The sequence below is a fragment of the Camelus dromedarius genome, chromosome 29, assembly GCF_036321535.1.
Source record: "Camelus dromedarius isolate mCamDro1 chromosome 29, mCamDro1.pat, whole genome shotgun sequence".
In the NCBI taxonomy this organism is placed as follows: Eukaryota; Metazoa; Chordata; class Mammalia; order Artiodactyla; family Camelidae; genus Camelus; species Camelus dromedarius.
Window position 1 is genome coordinate 13,663,864 of NC_087464.1, and position 20,549 is coordinate 13,684,412.

General features: G+C 42.8%; 1 protein-coding gene across 1 annotated transcript in view; it reads left to right on the forward strand.

The window, feature by feature from the left end:
- The window catches only part of AGBL1 (AGBL carboxypeptidase 1), a 599,934-nt gene that overhangs the window by 50,446 nt on the left and 528,939 nt on the right, over positions 1-20,549 (forward strand). Inside the window, exons 3-5 of the mRNA XM_064480565.1 lie at positions 904-1,050; positions 3,724-3,855; positions 7,453-7,546. Coding sequence (XP_064336635.1) covers positions 904-1,050; positions 3,724-3,855; positions 7,453-7,546 — 373 coding nt within the window. The remainder of the gene's footprint in view (positions 1-903; positions 1,051-3,723; positions 3,856-7,452; positions 7,547-20,549) is intronic.

Genomic DNA, 20,549 nt, shown 5'->3' on the forward strand with positions numbered 1-20,549 from the left:
AGCTTGTCCTGGGGGAGGATGGAAGAGGTCCCTGTTTAAAACTATTCTTAGGTAGAAAGACTAATATACTTTATCCCAACCCCAGACCCTCTTCAAGACTCCCTAGATACATGATTAGATGTCTGTTTGTCAAGGCATTACTCTGGTTGTCTCCATATTTTCCTCCAATCAGTTACTGAAGGCCAACATCAAATTACTGTTAATACCATCCATAAAATTATTCCAGGTAAGCCATCACCTCATCCCTGTTACAGATGATTCAAACTTAGCCCTCTTCAGCTAGGTATATGATTACATGTAAGCCTGTATGCATATTTCTGTACATGCACACACAAGTACACACATACATGGAGACCCAACAGGTTCTAAGGAAAGCAAATCCTAGGCTCTGTTTATTACAGCTGCTGAAAGTTCTTAAATATTCCATTATTCTCCATTTCATGCCTTCTCCTCCAACCTTGGATCCTTACCTAAGAGCACAACCTTATTTTATTTAATTTTTTTTAGCACCTTTATTGTGGTCTGATTCCTGTACAGTAGACTACACATATTTCAGATGTACAATTTGATGAATTTTGATAGATATATATACACCAATGAAACCATTACCACAATCAAGATGGGTAACATTTCTATCATTCCCCAAGAGGTGCAAATTTCAAATTCCCAATTTATCCCTTCCCACCCCCTTTAACCCCTGGTAACCATAAGTTTGTTCTCTATGTCTGTGAGTCTGTTTAAGAGCACAGCTTTATAAAAGTTGCTTCAAGAACTCCACAATTTTGGTTTCTGGGGTGAAATGAGCCAATCCCTGCTCTATCTCTAGGTGTGAGGTCTCCTTCCTGCTCCAAGGAAATGAGGGTGGTTATTTGAGGCTCATCGCTCCCCTGCTTCCCCTCTCAGGCACAGACCGGAGGATTCGCTACATGATCAGCAAGGGAGGCAGCGAAGCCCTCCTGCAGACCCTGGTGGACACAGCGAGGACGGCTTCTCCCGACTATGACATCCTCCTGCCCCTCTTCCGGCTGCTGGCCAAAGTTGGCCTGCGAGGTACCCACGCCCCTAGACCTGAAGATGAGTGAAAAGGGGGTTGTTACCATGAGAGCAATTTGGGAGGAACAGGGAGGAAGCAGCAGGGAGGTCTAGACACCTTGGTGGTGATGACAGGACCAGCTCCAAGAAGAGGTACGTAGATGCCAGAAATCCAAGTTACCGAGGTGCTCAGGACAGGACCCAGAGCAGGCATGGACTATGGGGGGCCTGAGGCATATAGGGGACTGGGGGGAATTCTTTCCACTTAAGCTCCATACTCATTTCTCTTTGGTCATAGAAGGTCCTGAAACACCTCCCTAAAACACTAGAATGTCTTGGAGCACAGTTGAAAAAGTCTGGGCACTCAGGATGCTTGTAAACATTGCAAAGTAGTCATAACAGTTAAGCCCCAATTGTGTGCAGTCTTACAGAGGTCACAGTCAAGAAACTCACGTCCTCCAAAAAGTGGATCCTTGCTATTCAGCGCAGGCAGCAGCAACCAAGGGCAGAGGGCTCTGGGGGCCTCTTTCCTCGCAATGTTCGGATCTCTGCTTTGAGTCCATTCAGCATTCACAAACAATAACTGAAACCCAGGCATCAGTCAGCACTTTCCAGACAAAACCAATAGAATCCATTCATTGGATGTTCAACAGATATTTACCACACGTCTCCCAGGGTTGTGTGCTGTTCTAGGCACTGGGAACATCATGGTGACCAGGACAGATAAGGAGGTCTGGTCTTAAGGAACTTACACGCAAGAGGGGAAGGGCAGGAAGTAGACAATTAACTAGGTGATAGCAAACAATAGTAATTAACTAGATGGCAGCTGGAAGGAAAAGAAAGGGTGATGTTCCTCTAAGATGATGTGGTCAGAGAGAGGTGACATTTGAGCCCAAACCTGAAGGATGGGAAGAAGTCAGCAAAGCAAAGAGTGGGCTGTGTGAACTCCAGGAAAAGATGCAAGAGACATGATATACATCCCGATTGTTAGTGGCACAAGCTGGGAGGTCAGGTCTGGGTTTCAGGCCTGGCTCTGACACTTACTAGCAGTGTGACCTTGGGCAAGTTACCACTGGGCTCTCAGCTACAAAATGCAGGTCTCAGCACTTAATTCTCGAGTTGCTGCGAGGATACAGCAAGGTTGTATGTTACCCGCTGAGCAGTGGGGCCAGTGGCCTGGCAGACAAGGTTTCACAAAAGAGATGAGTGATGAACCGGCGCAGTGATTTCCAAGCCATGGGCCTTGATATTACTGTTGACATAATTATGTCGCCGCAGCTTCTGCCATCAAAGATTGTCATTCTTGATGTTGGCATTCAAGCTGTCAGGGGCTGACCTGAAGAGAACACAAACGAGACTGGGTGTTCATGAGTGGAGCCAGATAGATACCTCTCTCTCTCTCTCTCTCTTTTTTTTTTCTGATAAAGGGAATGGGTCATGTGAGTTAGTCACAATCTCTTTGCTGGTGTCCTTTGGCCCAGAGGTAAACATTAGCAAACCAGGTTTAGGGCATTGTCTCTGATTCAGTCATTTCCACCCGTGATGAATCTGACAGTGGTTGAATTCCTGCAAACACAAACATTACGATTTGGGCATTGTGCTTTGGAAAGGACACAAACAAATGTGACAGGTGGCATAGTCACCTGTTATCCTAGTGGGAGCCAGGAACATAGAATAAAAGGTACTTTCTCTTTATTTTTTATGCTTATTTACTAATTATTAAAATAATAATGACTTACCTACAGCACTGAATATCAGGTTATTTGGATCAATAATTTAGAGATATTTAGAGAGAAAATTTTATTTCCTTAAATTATGTTTTCACTTTTTATTAGAAAGTTCTCTACATATAGAAAGATGACCTCTTATATACCTATCGCTTAGATTTAACCATTACTAACATTTTACCACATTTCCTTCACCTATTTATTTTTATTTGAAATAGTCTAAGGAAAATTACAGGTAGCATTTTGCTCCTAAATACTTCTGAATGCATTCCTGTGAAAAGAGACATTTTCCTATGTAATCACAATGCCATGATTACAAACCTAACAAAATTAATAATGCATGCATAGAATGTGACAAAGAACATAAGCATGTTCAAATATATAACTGAAAAATTGTGCTTTGCACTGGAAATTGATGCAACATTGTAAACTGACTATAACTCAATAAAAAAAAATTCAGTCCTAAAAAACAAACAAAACACAGACACACAAAAATGCATGCATAACATATAGTCAAATTTTCCCATCATGTCTTTTGTAAATATATTCAGAGAAGGATCCAATCGAAGTCCACACGTTGTATTTGAATGTTATGTAACTTAAGTGTCCTAAGTCTAGAACTGTTTTAAAGGGAAAAAATTATACCCAACTAAACTGTAGCTCATGTTTGAGGACGACCAGAAACATCCTTACATATGGGGGATGCAAGTCATACAAGCCACAAGGCTTCATGTAAATATTACTTGCAGAATAGTGGACCATATGTATACCCTGAATTAGCTCTTCTCAGCCATCTGGTTCCAATGGGAACATTCTTAGTAGTACTTTCTAGTAGATCTGAAAAGTCTCATTGGCTATAATATCCTCTGCCCTCCATCATCTTTGCCTTCCTCTCCCCCGCACATCATACAGCCTTCAGAATTAAAGTGAAACACAACTAAGATGGATTGATTTGTGTTCACAGATAAAAAGTTTGGACAGAAGGCACTGGAATTGGAAGCACTTGATGTGACATTGATTCTGGCCAGGAAAAACGTGTCCCACAGCCAGAACCTCCTCCACTGTCTCTGGGTTCTGCGTGTGTTTGCCTCTAGTGGTAAGCAACTCACTTGTGCCTCTCTGGGGTGGCTTCCAGACCTGGGCTGGGACACTTGGAAACCATTTGGGGTCGTGGTTGGAAGGAGAGCATGGGTGGAGGACCAACATAGTCCCAACAAGATAAATAAACCATGAAGAGCCTCGTGTTCTAGACGCTGTGGAGGTGAGATGTCATTTTTTATCTCCTCTTCCGCCATGCAGAACTCTTGAGCCTGTTCCTGAAGTTAGAGTTCCGTGTTACGCATTATAGGACTCTAAAAGACCTATGGCAGGAGGGCAGACTTTATTCAGTCCTTATATTCAAAGCGCAGTGTGATGTGTTACACCTGTCGAGAGTGACCCTCACATCACAAATCTCCCCACTGTGTCCCTGAAGTCGCTCATGGATCACAACATCCTTTACGAAATTTATCTCGCAGGACTTCTCAATGTAGTCCTTCAGGTAATTAGATAGCTCATAGCACGTGGGCTGATGTTATTTGCCATCTCCTGATTTGGATTATTTCTGATTATCATAACAATCCTGTATTTAGACTGACCATTTCCTAGCTAAGAAAAAGAAAATGAAGCTTAGAAGAGTAAAGTAATTGCTTGAATCATACAGATAAGTCATGAGGGCTGAGTTTCTAACTGCAAAACTCGTGTTTATTCCACTCTCCTTATGGAGATGATTCTTACTAATAGATTAGATTCAATACCACCTATTTCACATATAATGAGCACAGCCTTTTATTTCTCCTTTCTGAGGCCCTTTCCTGCAGAATGAAAGTGGCAGTTACTTAGATGTAATGCTCTCTAGAGGAAAGAACATGAACCTAGAGCCAAGAAGACCTGGGCTTCACTCTGACTTCATTTCTTTAGAGTCATATGACATGGGCTCTTAACCTGTTTAACCTCAGTTTCTTCCTTGGTAAAATTATAGTTGTAATGAGAGCTTGCAGACTTGGTGGATGGGATAAGTAAGATAATGTTCATGGGTAAACTTGTCATGTAGTAGATGGTCAATAATTGTTAGTGTCTCTCCTCTCCTCTCCTCTTTTCCCATAGTCCTTTGAAGTAATAGGAAGGGCACACATAAAGGGCATAGATAGGTAACCTTTCCCCCTAACTATCCTCAGAACTACCAAAATAGTTAGCAGGGACATATTTTACTGGTTAATTCCATTAACAATCATGGAGGACCCAGAAAAAGAAAATATCTCTAGGGAATAATGAAACAAGAGGCTTAACTCCATCTTCACAGATGGAACCTCCACCCACACTCATATATGTTGACCAGAAAATCAGAGAATATTTGAGAGAGGCTGAAACTGTGTCCAAACTCAGCTCTAATAGAGGAAAATCTAAGTGAGAAGCTTTGGCTTTGTGTAAAGGACAGTGCTCATTAATGAGTAGCTAGGAAGTGTGTCACCCCCACTGGGAGCTTGCCAGCAGCACGAGATTTGAAGTATTTTATTTTGGTTTCCTTGAGAATAATTAAGCTGAATAACTTACCCTCCTTATTATATACATTGGTTATAGAGATCTTGAAGAATTCCTTTAGCAGGGAGCTCCGGAAAATGCTGAGATTTGTCTGTGGGTATAAAGATGTGGCCATTTGTCTCATATTTTAAGACTCTATTTATTGTACCAACTATTTCATAAGATATTAAAAATATATATACTATTGCTCTCTATACGTTGACTTTACTGATGAGAGACAAGAGGAGTTCACAAAGCGCATGGATTTCTGTCTCTATGGTGAACTGGTAGCCACTGTTGACTGTTCCAGCAAGTTTTCTAAACAGCTCCCATCTGCAGAAGGAGTTGGCTGGAACCATAACGGGTCTGTGATGGCCAGTGAACCCTTCGGCAGCACTCTGATGGCCAATGGGGATGTTTAGAAAGCTGCCAGAGGTCTAACCTTGGGCAGGCATCCAGCATGGAAGAATTTAAATTTTCTTTTATTGTCATCTTCTCTCAAATATGAGCCTGAATGAAGTCTTCCATGCTAGACTTCGTGCTCTTAAAACTATTTCCTCCCTAACTCTACTTAATACTAGAATTATTTGCCAGGAGTTTGCTCCAGCATGTTTTCCTAATTTAGAAGTAAGGACTGAGTTAGTAGCCATGAGAGGGGAAGATTGATGGGCAGGACTAGGATGCCAAATCCCTGAATTTTGATCCAGGCAATTACTGCCTATACTAGCCTCAGGAGGGACGTATGCAGAGAGGGTTTTCCAGGAACACGCGCCCCATGTGATTGCAAAGACATCAGCCTCAGTCTCTCTCTGGTGGACTGGACTGGGACCAACTATATAAGAGACTTCAGTTTTCCGTTCATCCGCCAAGCCTCCCTTGTTTCTCTCTCTTTGCTTCTCCATGACCCCCTTGTTCCCACTCGTATTTCCTGGAACAAAGCTGTCCCAAAGCACAAGGCATTCCCAGGTCTCTGTTTTACTACAGTAGAGCACAGAAAGAAAGAAAAGAGTCACACCTTGGAAGATAACCTTTTTTCTGTCTCCCACTGAAAGTTTTACCTCTGGCCAAACTGATTCTATTTTGTATCCTGTGGATTCCTCTTATTTATTTATTTATTTATTTATTTATTTATTTATTTATTTATTTATTTTTTGGACATGACCAGAGCTCTTCCTAAAGTGAGCTGAGTGGAGTCGGGTACTGGGGACACTGCAGAGAGGCTTGGGCATCATTGAAGATGAGAGTGACACCCAGAGGTTTTGTGCCTGAAATACCCGAAGTCACTGGGGCTGACCAGACACCCCTGGGAGTCTCTTTCTGTCATTCAGATCTATTGCTGTGTTTTCATAACCATCCAATTGGGCAGAAAAGGTAAAAATTTCTGCTAGTTACCTCTGAGCAGGACTAACTGATTCTTCCTTTGCCATTCTACCAGATGAATGCATAGTCAAGTCTTAGCCTCAGTGATGGGAGATCCAAGTGCAAAAGTTGTAGGGAAACTTGGAACCAGGGTGGACTGGAAAGGGCACTATCATCTTTATTAGGTTGCCCCTTGAAGTTTTAAAGCAGTCAATCCGAGTTGTATTGATCCTTAACCCATCCACTTACGACTTTCTTCATTGTGAAGTCTCCAAACAGCACAATATGCCTAAGAAAGTTTTTTATTTTTCATTTTTTTTAAGATACTGGCAAGTAAATACTGGTGTGTGTATGTGTGTGTGTGTGTGTCTTTGTGTCTGTGCGTACATGCATGTCTGCCTGTATGCACATATGTATCATATGGAATGTTCGTGGTGGGTGAAACTCCTTGAATTGAAGTCATTGCCAGAAACCCAAAGATCTACTTACAGAAATATCTTCTGCTTGGCAATTGCCCTGACTATATGATTAAAAATACAATGGAGTAAGGCAATGGGCCATCAGAAAAATGCAAAACATAAGAAGATAATGTGTACTTTTCAAACGATCTTTACTTCCAAGCCAGGGATAAAAGACCATAGAGATTCTCTGCTTTTACATTGCCTTTGGCAAGGATGCTGCTGGGCCTCCCCTGTCTTTTAGGCTCCCTCTGAAAGGCTGAAAACAATGCTTGGTTCAGATGGGACAGTTACTACTGTGCTTCTGTCTTTCTTAGTCACCACGGGAGCCATGCTGGGAATTAACGGAGCGATGGAACTGCTTCTCAAGGTCATCACCCCTTACACCCAGAAGCGCACCCAAATAATCAGGTACACAGCACTTTTTTAGTACTTTTGCCCTGTTTGTAATAGGTACGGAGATGGAGATGGCCTCATAGGTATTCTCCTGGTGCTTCCGGTTCACTTAGTGACGACTTCCCCCTTGCTGATAGGGTGTAATGACTTCATTCTACCTCAGCTCGCATCCCTCCCCACCCATCCATCATTTCCCCTGGTCTTCACAGCCGCCCCCAAAAGGTGTCATATCACCCTCATTTTCAGATGAGGAAACTAAAATGTGGAGAGGATCTTATTCAACATCACAATGCCAGGAAAAGGCAGAGCTGGGATTTGAATCCAGATCTGTCTGACTCAAAAGCCCACGTTGGTTTGTTTGTTTTTGCCTGAAGCCTTCAGCTATCTTTTTTAATCACAGCGACTCTACTATAGTGAGTTTTGTCCATAAAAGACAGTCCAGAAATGACAGGGAAAAGCGATATTCTCAGGGTCTCTGAAGAGTCAGTCAGTTACATTTCTGATAGGAAATTCTGATTGTGTGCTAGGGTTGAGATGTATTTTTTATGATTGGAAAGTGAAACCTCAGCCCATCATCTCCGGTGCTGCCTACTGGAGTGCAGGTGAATCACAAACTTAAAAAGGGAGGTGGTTAGACACAAAGGCTTTGGAGATATTTGGAACCATTAAGATCCATCATTTATGGGAGTGACTCAGCGAGGACCTTGAAAGAATATTGGAAAAAATTCAGCCAATTTCCAAGATATATGGGGTCGTTTGGCAAAGTAGCATTTCCATGCCCAGCCATGATATTTTCCGCATCCCAGCATCAATCTTAGGCTCCGGTTCCACCTGATTATTTTTCTCTTGGGTCCCCGCAGTAATGCCATTCTCATCCATTCTCACCTGCAGCTCTCTACACCAGCATTTCCCAGAGTGAAAAACATTATATCTCAGTTAAAAAAAAAAAATCCTCATCAAATAAATTGAGAAGTACTGGGTTAAACAAAGTTGGGTACATTTCTTTACTGTAAGACTTCTCAGAGCCTTTGTAAAGCCAACACATGTTCAGGATCTCAAGATGGGTATGCAATGTATGCCCTTTTCCAAACCCTATTTGGCTAGGGGAACTGTGTTTCTTTGGAGACTGCCCCTTCTCTGAAGTGCAAACATATCACAAAATGGGATTCAACTAAATTCTAGCAAGGGACCCTCATCTAGCAAGTATAAAACTTCAGAGGCACAAACTCAGTGACAAAAAATTGGACTTTCCTGATTTTTCTGTAATTATACTTTATTTCCCTCTTCAACTTCCATTATTCTAGTTGAATATGTTTGATTTGGATATTTCTGGTTTTTAATCATTGTGTGTAGGCCTTCGCTGCCGACATCTGTAGTTTTAAGTCCTTTGGTCAGCAATCCATGAACTGTATCTTCTTGCCCTAGTCACGGGACTTCTTCTAATCGGTGGCTGTTTCAGTTGATCTCTTTGGAATATGTGGTCGCTTCCCCTATATCACGTGAGAATCTAGCGACATGTCTGGGGCCCACCCACATACCAGGCTCACTCAATACTCGCTCGGGCACCATGCTGTTTGGAGGCTTCTAGAGGCAAGACCTTCCCAGCTTACCTTGGCACTAGGCTCTTCCTTCCTGGGGTCCTGATAACTTTTATTGTCTCCCCTTTTCAGGTCGAAATGGGGGTAGTAAGCAACCAAGCACAGAGGCCTCCTTCCATCGGTCGTCTCTGCTGCTCTTTTTCTCCTGCAAAAGGGGTAAAATTCATGCACGGATCTGATCAAGGTGTTACGGGAAAATGGGGAAGTAACGCCAGGGATCAACAGGGGTGGATGTTTCCAATGACAAAAGGACCTCAGGCCTCTTTCTGCTTTTCTGGTCTGTTCTGTAAAAGTTAGGCAAGATGATTCCCCTTCTTGTTCCAAATGCCAAATTAAAACCAAACCCCCGTGGAGGAGAGGCTTTTTCAGCACTCGTTTCAATATAGCTGTCATTGCCGTGGCGTTTATTATGCGCTCTGCCCTGTGCGAAGCTCCAAGCATGCATTATCTCGTTTGATCCTCTCCTCTCCTCTGCGAGGCAGGTGCTATTACTGTCCCCGGTTTTACAGGGGACAAAACTTGAAGCTGAGAGAAGTTAAGGAGCATGCTGGGACTTAAGCGAAAGAGCTGGGGTTTAAACCCTGTCTGGTACGTGAGCCTCCGCTCTTAAACTACCACTGGAGTGCCTTACACAGTCTCTTCCCAGCGTTTTATTTCTCAACCACCGTATGTAAAACAATCATAAGCAGTTAAAGTTTTTTTAAATTTCGGTTACGGTCCAAACGCACATACTCATGGACCAATTTGCTTAATGAGAGGGGAGTCCTTCTCCTCCATCGAATGGCCATTTCCTCTCAAAGCCTAAGTAAGTGTCGGTTCCCTCTGCGTTTGAATTCTTTCCCAGAGCTGCCCGACCCCCAGCCTCCAGCAGCATGACTAGAACAAAGGTGCTAAAATCAGAAGACCTGCCATGTAGTCCTCTTTCTAGCTCATTCCTTGGCGAGTCGTTTATTTTTTTCTTGCCCGAACTGAAAGTGTGTGAATCTCAAGTCCTACCTCCTAGGTTTGTTGTGGACATTAAGGAATCATGTGCAAAATTCTTGGAAGCTTTGATGGGCTCTGATATTCTCCATGATTATTAATATAAATGCTGTTGGACCCTTGGCCGCCTGCTTCCAGTCAGGCAGCAAAGCCAGAGGAAAACATACAGATGGGGAGTTTCTGCCACTGCTCACCTTCTCCCAAGCACTCCATCTCCCAAACAGTAACGTGGATGTTCCCCGCTGAGTCCCACGCAGCTCCACTTGGATGCCAGGAGCTGTGGCTTTGCGGGGGTCTTTCAGGAAGGGGACGGGGTAACAAGTCAGGGAACTTGAATAGCCCTCCTGAGCATCATCCTCCAGATGCCAGCAAGCTCTGGGAGAGCTATTCTGGGGCCTTGGTTGGAGCAGATGCCCGGCGTTGTGTCACCACGACTCCTCCTCACCCTGGAGGTTCACCCTGCCCTACTTCTCTAGCACAAACCTAAAATTAGTTGTGCAGCTGTCCTCCAATAAAAACCTGTCTCCAGATAGTACTCAGGGCAAGATTTATGACAGAGGCACGAACTGCACACCTTCTAGAGAAAAAGGGGCCTGCAGAGCAATGTCACTCACCCTCCGGGGCCTTGGGCCAGCCCTCGTTCCCAGGGGAGGCGGCTCTCCCAGGCCTCCCTCACTTCCCAGATACCCACCATGCTGGCACGCTGTGGCTGTCATGGATCTGTGTTGGCTTGCACCTGTTCCCTCATGACCATCGCTTAAGTCTGAGCAGTTTCTGTCTGACCTAGACAGCTCCTGCAGCCCTTGGACTGGTCTGCCCTGACCTCAGAGCCATTCAGACTGTGTCCCAGTCTCCATCTCCATCCTTACCTTTTGTTCCCCCTCTTACCTCTAGCTGTCCAGCCAGCTGTCCCTGCATGTGGGCTGCCTGTCCTGCTCCAGGCCTTTGCTCGTGTGCGTCCCTCCCCCTGGAAGGGCGTCGCTGCCCTATTGAATGCTAGACGCTGCCCTCATTCATCAGGCCCCACCTTAAGGTACTCGCTTCACCTCAGCAGACAGAAGGACTTTTCCCTCCTCCAGCGCTTGATTTATGTTTTCCTTTAACAGATAGCAGATTGAACTCTGTACTATGTTGATCTGTGTGTCTTTCCTCCACTCTAAATTCTAAACTTCCTGAAGGTAGAAATCAAATTATATTTATCTTGCTGTTCTCCATTGGCCCTACCCAGGTACCTTGACTATGGTAGGCTCTTAATTCAATTTGGAAGAAATTCTTCAATTAAAAAAGTGTGTTTTTGTGAAGAACCTACCTAATGATGAATACAAGCCAACATTCACTGAATGGGTGCCGTAGTAGGCACTTCATATTTATTAACTTGTTAGTCCATGATCCCAAGCTGACTCCCCATCTGGGGCTCCATCATGTCTAAACGTGCCTGGGAAACGATGCGGCAGCCCTGCCTGGAACTCTCTTCGCAGGAGGTGCGGAGGTGCCGTCTGGGAGGGAATTCATTCTAAGACAGCGAGAGGCAGCAACCATCGGCTTGAAAGAGAACAAAGTCTCACTAACTAGAGGGAAGGAGAAACTTGGAGTCTTTTGTCTCTTACTTAGAGTTGTCTGGGGAACAGGCAGAGATGAGCGGAAGAGAAAGATCTGAGTTTGAGGGGACGTGGGGGGCGGCGCGCAGTTCAAGCTTTGCTGACTCTCTGGTTTGATAATCCATTCAGCTGGAATTTATGGGCCTTTAGAATTTATAGAGGAGCTTTTTATAGAATTGGGGAGGGAGAAATGACCCAGGGCCAGGGCGAGTGAGCTCTCGCTCATCTGCTCTGCTGTGAACAAGTTTGTTTATCTGCACCAAAGCTGCCATGGAGCCTTCCAGATTCACTAGGTAGGAAATTTATTGAGGCAAAGATGGATTGCTTGTCTGTGACTGACTCATCTTGTGACCTTAGGAAAGCTTGTGTTTGCTCCATGTCTCAACACCTTCTCTACCTTTGTTCCCTCATGTCCAGGGTGGGCTGAAGGAATTTGGTAAAAATAATGGCAGTTTCCACTGTCTGTCCATTTGATTATTTCCACAGCATGGCCACGTTTGCACGTGGTGATATTTAACCCAACTTTTGAAGCCGAATTATCAGCTGTTATCATCAGTGTATCTCCCACCAATAAACTCTATTGGCGTGTCTTGCCTCAGAAGCATCAGAGTCAATCAGGAATGGGTTGCGTCTTCCCAGCAGAGGTTGGTGCTTAAGCTCCGTGGTATTCCCTGACCCTTGAGCCACACTTTGAAAAAGGGGACTCAGGACACCCACAAGCCGAGATGGCTCCTTCATCCTTTACTTGCCATTTCTCTGGAGCTTTCTTAAGAAGACGGGAAGTTGGGAAATGTGTTGTTCAGGTCCCTGCTAGTCTCACCCTCACAGAGGACAGCGTCTCCCATATCCCCACCCCCTCGATGTCCTCTCAGGCTTTCAGCAGGGTTCTCACGCTGTGATTTATCCTCTTCAGACTCCAGAGTTCCTGGGGGCCTGGGTTTCTATGGGGCCATGATGTTCAGAGGCTGTGTGCTTCACCTGGGCTCAGACACCCGGCCAGAGGAGAAGATGGATGTGTTGGGTCTTCAGTGAAGTGTCACAAGCAAATTCTTCAGCTTAGTCTCTTGTCTGTGCTTAGAATAGTTTTAGGTGATTTTCTCCTTCCAAAGGCCTGATCTCGGGTGTCTCTGGCATTTGAGCTGTGCCTGAGTGCAGGATTACCAGGCATTGCTTCACTGGCAGCTCTTTGTGGTGATTTCATCTTTAATTTATGAACTATAAAAAATGTCCCCTTCCTCCCTATCTTCCCTCCCCCAAATTCCTATGATTTTTTCAGAGCCAGGCCTTCTGGGATTTCTCCAACCATCATACCATTCCACTTTATCTGATCATAGGAGCTGACGGATATGTGGAGAGTCAACTAGAGCTAATGGCTTCCCTGAGATCATGAGCAGTTGGGTGACTCAGCTACTTGGTCACTGAGACAAAGAAGCAGATTTTGCTGTTGCTCAAAAAAGCTACTGAATCTCTCCCTGGGAGTTCATCTCCTCCTTGTCCCTCTCATCAGTGGCTTTGTGACTTCTGCTGCTCTCGGTTCAGTGTAATTAGCCTGTGTGGTCTCCAGGGTGCGGACTCACATTGGGGTTTCAGAAGCCGTGTGCTCCGGATGACTTGGACTCAAGCACCTTGGAAAGGGAACAAAAAAATTCCACCCCAGCCCCACGAGTGCTGCTGCTGGGAGAGCACGACACGGGCTCAGCTTACTGACAGAGTGATGAGTGCGTTTGCTGCCTGACCCTGAGCCCGCAGCTGGTGGTGGGATGAATAGTTTCCTACACGTATTAAACCTTGGCAGCTGGGTTTGTTGGTTTAAATCCCTTTCGTCTTTTTGGGAAGCCAGTGATCTCTCCCTGATCAGGGGCCAGTCATAGATATTCAAGTCACAGGATCTAAAGTTGGAAGATCCTTAAGGATCTCACTTTAAGATGAGATGACCGCAACTCAGAGAGGTCGAACTAAGCCTTCCGTCCTAATTTCAAGACACTGTCCGTTTCTTTCAGATGCTCTGCTGCACAGAGCAAATCAAACTTGCCCCAAACTAGGACTTTTAACATTTATTTGATTACATTCTATGTGTCTGTCTTGGTGCTAGGCATGTGGGTTTGAAAACAGCAGAAGGCAGACGCTGTCTTCAAGTTGCTGACAATCTATGGCCACAATAACAGTGCAGTGCAGGAGGAACTTTCTGCCGAGTGCTGGGCTTGGGAAATGGACTGGCTTCCTGTTCTGAGGAAATGACCTCATAATGCCTTTATCCCTAAACACCCTTAGAGGCCTGCTGGCCTCTGTTGTAGGCCCTGTGCCTTAGGAGGCTCCAGACTTTGGAGACACTTCCTGGAAATGTGTAGAGTGTTCCTTTGGTTCTGAGATGGGCTTGGGTCGGCAGTGCCATCCACAGGGCTCCGTCTGTTTCTCCTGCTTTGGGCTGCTCTTGATGCCCTGACACCTGAGTGAAGTGGACCAGATACCTTGAGGAGGAGAGGCTCTGGAACACGTGCACATGGGGTTGTCCCGAGATTCTGTGGCCAGTCCTTGATTCAAGGAGGAGGATCTGGCCAACGATCACTCCCGCTGTCTGGCATGGCATTTCAGCCTCAGCATGACGTGAGATGCGGCAGATAGCATGTTGCTGACGTGCTGATTTGGGGGGTGTCATATTGTTTGTATAGATGGAGTCTCCAAAGCAAAACAGACTTCCTGGGCCTGCGTGTCCTGGGACAGCCCTACACGCACCCCTTTGCCCTGCGGACGTTTCTCTGCAGACGCTCCATTCCTGTCCTCATCTGCGGAAGCCTGTTTCGCCCGTCCCTCTTCGTGGATCTGCCCTGGTTTTCCCTCTGTGGCCTGGAGGCAGGCTCTTAGGGACTTCCACATCCTATAGAAGTTAATCTGGCCCCAGCCTAACTCAGCAAGGAGCTTTTGCAAAATGTTGTATCTTCCCGTAAATCATACTCTCCTCACAATACTGTAAACTGCCCACAGACATGTGGGCGACGGGGATTTGAAGAACTGAGTGGAGGTACAGAAAGGCCCTCATCAGTAGAAACTCAAAACCTTCACCCTTTGCTTTGAGTGAAGAGATGCTTCTAATGGGCCATTACCAAATTCTTCAGGGGTGGATTCCACACTCAGACACCACAAATTATGAAGCTCGTGGGTGAAGGAAGCACACTCCGCTTTTCCCGTGGGATTGTGGGTGGGTGCTGTGTCTGGGGATGGGCTTATTTAGCACAGACAAGACGACTCAATTAGTTGGAAAGAAAAAGGTCAAAAGAAAGCCATTAAGCAGATGTATAGCCATCTAAAGCTAGCTTCTTTAAAGAGTTTAGACAGAAACTGCAGGATGGGAACAGATTGGTGGCTTTCTGTCTAAGTTCAATTACAGTGCTATTGTAATATTAGACCACGTGTGATCATTAATTACAGTCAGACGAGCCAATGAGAAAAATGGCTAGAGAACAACAGCCTGCCATTTAAAAGAAGTGAAATTATTATAAATTAGGTTTGGGTTGCTTTCAGTTGGTATGTAGTAGGTATTCAATAAATGCCAGCTGAATGAATGAACACTTTTAGTTGGTCTGAAATGCATTCTTTTAACCATTTATTCATTCAATATGTGTCTTTGGGCAGAGTTGTGTGGGCTTTGAGATTAAAATATATAGTCCTTGCCCCTCCTTATAGAGGAGCTTACAGATACATGCACACATTGACATGTAAACCAATAAGATAAATACTGTAACGGCAGGATGTTCAAAGGAGGAGGATCTTAGTCTACTCAGGAACTGGCAAGGAGGAATTCACTAAAAAGGCAGCTTTTGGTTTGAAATAGGAAAGGATTTTCAGATGTTAAGATTATAAAAGAAGAACCTTCCAGGCAGAGATAGAAGCAAGTGCGAAGACAAGAAAAAAACAGTGGGTTCACATGTGGCTGGAATGTATCGCGAGAGAATAAGGGCAGGGAGTGCACTCAGATTGATTTGGAAAACTTTAATATCTTGAAAGACAATAAAAGAATGGGAGCACATAATTCACAAAGAGGAAAAAGAAAAACCAATAATCGCATGAAAATATTCAACTTGCCAACAGTCAGAGAAACACAATGAAATCACGATGCCAGTTTCAGAAACCAGAGTAGCAAAGATTTTGAAAAATAATGTTGGTGAGGATTCAGTAAGATGGACACTCGTGTATGCCGCTAAGAATGTAGGTGGATAAAACCTTCATGAAAACAATGGGGTGATGTCCATCAAAAATTTTTTTTTAAGTTTCCATTCCTTAACCCAATTTTTTCATTTCTTAAAATCTGCCCAAAAGAATCATTGAGAGAGTTGGATGAAGATTTGTGTACAAAATATCAATCATGGTATTATTTATAATTAGAAACAGTATAACCAGAAAAAGTCTAATAACATGGGATGCATAGTAAAAGGGACATATTTGTACATCACAATATTATATAGTAAAATAAAAAATTTATTAGGCATGATGTTTGCCAATGGTAATAGCTTATAATAGAATATTGACTAGAAGAAATAGGATTCAAAATTCAGAATGATTTCAACCATGTGAAAAATATGCATACACCTTCCACTTCGGGCCAAGATGGAAGAACTGGGATCAAATTTATCTTCCTACCTGAAAAAAAACTACAGATAGAGTATATTTAAACCATTTTAAAAGATACTAGACAGCAGGCTATGAAAAACAGTGATTCCCTGATGTTTAAGTGTTCCCTTAATGTTTTAAGAGAGTTTCTGGTTTTGTGGTGCAGGTGAGGGGACCCCAGATACCACCTGCTGGATGGCCTGAGTTGAGGAGCCAGGGCTGGGAGTTCAGAAAGACAAAAGTGCCTAGAATCACAGGGCAGAGTACAAAGAGAAAGAGCTTTGGAGATCTTCAGAGATTCTCTTTCAAGTATTCAGCTGCATAGTGATCAGTGTTCACTTGTTGGGAAACTGCCCAAAGCCAGGGAAAGATTACCTGAAAGGAATGGAGGAAACGATGCCTGGTGCTCAAGCAGGGCTGTATAATTGGTTATACAACGCAGACTGAGGAACCTCATGATTTGTGGGGCGCTGAGTAGAGTGCACAGAAGAGTCTTACCTCAGTACTGGGGAGTAGTTAGCTCTCAGCTGAACACTGCTCTGGCCCTACCTATCAGATATTAAAAAAGAACCTGGAAGGATAAAACTGTTTTCAAGAAACTTAACTGCATCTCAGGACAGAGCTTCAGAATATTTATAGGAATACAAAAATATTCAGCATTCAACACGGTAAAGATCACAATATCTAGAATTCAGCAAGAAAAAATTATCAGGCATGCTACCCATAGTGAGGAGATAAATCATTAAATTAGAACTGAGTTCAATGTTATAATTAGCAGGCAAGATTATTGAAAAATTACTCTAACTGTGGAATATGTTTAAAAGTTAAGTAAAAATGCAGAAGATATTTTAAAAGACTCGAACTTCTAAAGATGAAGGTTACAATGTAAAAGAGGTAAATACACTGGATTGAATTAAGGAAAGCTGGGCATTGCAGAAAAAAAGATAAGTGAACTTGAAGACATAGCAAAATAAAGTTTCCAAAATAAAGTACAGAGAAAAAAGAGAGATAAACTGTAGTATTTCCACACAGTTGAATATTACTCAGCAATGAAAAGGATGAGCTATTGATACACACTACAATATGAATAAATCAAAAATAATTATATAGAGTGAAAGAAGCCAATTATATCTTGATGTATCAATTAAAAACAAAAAATGTTCTCTGCATAAAATTATGCACAACAAAATCTTTAAAGAAGAATACCAATAAGTAGTTATTTCTGAGCAGTGGGACTATAAATTAACTTTAAAATGTTTTCTATAATTATTAGGTATTATGTTGATAGTTATGAAAATTAAAGCTAGGTGAGAATAGTTGCAGTAATGTCGAGTCTGCAAAATATTTTATTTGATTGTCTGGCTACAGATACATGCATTGAAACTAACGCCACCATTATTGATCATTAGATTGTTCATTTATTTGTTCACCCAAAAAGGAACTGAAGAGGAGTTTTGACTGATGAGGAGGATTTAGCCCATCAGTATTGGGGGTGGAGTATAGAGGGAACAAAGCAGAAGATGTTTTTCTGGGTAGAAAGAAAAACATTAGAGAATGCATATGAAAAAATAAACAGACTGGTTTGGGCAGGGTGAACAATTAGATGGATAGTAATACAGGTAAAGTTTGAGGTAGGTAGTAATGGCAAAGGAGGATATGAACCAATGTACCATCTTTTCTCTGTATCTTGTCTGCTCTCTTACCCTCCCCCACTGTCCCTTTTCCAACCCTTTCTCTTTTTTTTTTTTTTCTTCGCATTTTAGGGAAATTCTTTGTGTTTGTTTTCAATCTGAATAATTCAGTTTTCTGCTCTATCCTGTCTGCTGTTCACTGCCTCCAACAAAGTTTCAAGTTCATAACCATGTGTTCAATATATGTATCAAATTCTTTGTGTTCTTAGATTTATGACCTCATGACAGTTTCCTCTAGGATTATAGACACAAATGCCCTCTAGAATATTTTTAAGAACAGAAAGGGGTATTTTAGAATTCATTTCCCTTTTCTAACTTACATTTTCTCTGCATCCCAGGGAGGGAGCCTATTAAGAAAATGTTATCTTCTCCTTTTGAAGTGAAGAATAGTTTTCTTTGTGGTTTCATTCTTACAGAGACACTTTTATTCTCTCTCAGTATTAGTTTGTAATCAGTAACAGTTGAGCTGGACTAGGTTGGAATCGGGTATAGATCTCTACTCAAATACTTCATAGCAGGATCTTCAGGGTCAGATTAAAGAAAAAGAAGGAAAGAAAGAAAGGAAGATAGAAAAGAGAACGGAAGGGAGGGAAGCAGAAGGAGAGAAAGAAACCCTGGTAGTTACAATTTTGCCAGTTTAAAGATCCAGCAACCTCGAGAAAGAATGTAGTGGAGCAGCCCCACAGCCATAGCAACAGGTTTTGCTGTTTTATTTCAGTATCTCTAAGAGGATGCTCTCCATCATGGCTAACTCTCCAGTGTGTTTGATCAAGGGCAAACCCTGGGGGCTTCTCACGCAGCGGGTGCTTGGAGGAAGGTGACCACACTTGTACTTGTCCAAAAGGTTCCCATGCTGCCTTCACCTTGAGTTCTCACTTCTCTGGGATGGGGGCTTTCTCCAAGAGTTTACTAGGATCTCTGTCCATTTTCTTCTGGTGCAGCTATCAGAGATTTTTCTGTTTTACTTTGGGAGATTCTCATTCCTGCTTCTTAGAACTGCTAAAATTTTTGCAATCTAAATATTTTGACAAAATTTTTTAAAGGGGTAAAACAATTTCAGATGCTGTGACAGCAATGTTTTTAGTTTCCACAGAATCTTTAAATGTTTCATGTAGAAGGCAAAGTAGAGGGTACTCATGCCAATACCCCTGCTTGATAAATGGAGACTGAGTCCCAAATAGGTGATCTCCTGTAATTTACACAGGTAGTGTGTAGAAGAGATAAGATGAAAATTTCCGATAAGAATAAGAATATCCAGGTCTATTATCACTCTGCCATGCTGGGGGCGTGATGACTTTTTTCCTCAATATTTAAAAGTAGATGTGACTAAATGACTAGAAAAAAATAAATAAAACATGTGCAGGGGACAGTTTTACTAGAGCTTGAGAGCTTTGAAAGGGAAAGAGGCAGCCTCAGGTCTCCGTTTCCTTGTGGCTGAAATAATTTGTCTTTGAAAATGGCCGACCCTAATCATAGTAATCATCACTATGCATAATAAAATCCCATTTTATGGGGCATGTTTCAGGCCAAATGAATCCCCCCAGACTGCTTTTCAGAGTTAATATCAAGGTCCCCCTATGAAAGGATGCCCTTATGGAGTTAAATAATACAGTGGCAGAGTTATGATAATGAAGGGTAAGAGAGAAGGCGGGAACAATGGAGGAAACCAATGTTTCTGTAACAAGATTACTGTCAATGAGGCAGAGAAGCAGGAAAGGCAGTTCCTGATGTCAGCAGCCCACCAATCCTGAGGGCATGTTCAGCCCACTGCCATCTCTTGGTCACCATGGGTATTACAGCTCCAAATCGCCTCATCTTAAGAAATGCTGGCATGCATTTCTTAAGACTTAAGATACTGGGGACATAAAGTGTTAAAATGAAATGACTTCACACTTACAGAGATGTTATTTCCAAGGCATTCAAAGAAAATAGCTTTTGAGAAATTCAATTCATGATTTCATTTTTTTTTCTGCTGTTTGGAAAGCCTAAACATTGCCTTCCTGAATTTTGTCTGTGATGAGGTTAAACGTTCACTCCAAGTAGTAATCTGTTGGTATTTTTTTCTGATCAGAGTTGCTAGTGAAGGCTGAAACGAGTTCGTCGAACAGCTAGTTGTTGGATCAATATGAGTCTGTTTTTCAAAGCAGAAGTATAAGAGTGTATTTTGGGAACCATTGTTGAAAGGTTTTTGATTTTCAGGGAATTTTGTACATATTCTATTTTTGATTTTTTTTTTTTTGGCTTCAAAAGGGCAAACAGCTTAAAAAGGAGTTCTAAAATAATTTTTGGTTTCTTAAAAAAGAGTTTATAAAATAAAAATGTTTTCTCACTCTCAGGGGCAGCTTCTATCCCTGAAGATCACTCGTTAAAGAGTTCTTGTAGGGTGGGACTTTTTAGCTACAAGTGATTTATGGCTGTCCAAGGCTTGGACAATCAAATTTACTCAGATCTCGGATAGTACATTTGACACATCTCAAGACGGATCTGAAACTATGCATTCCAACAGGAATCTCAACCTCACATCATGATCACTAAAAGGGAAAAA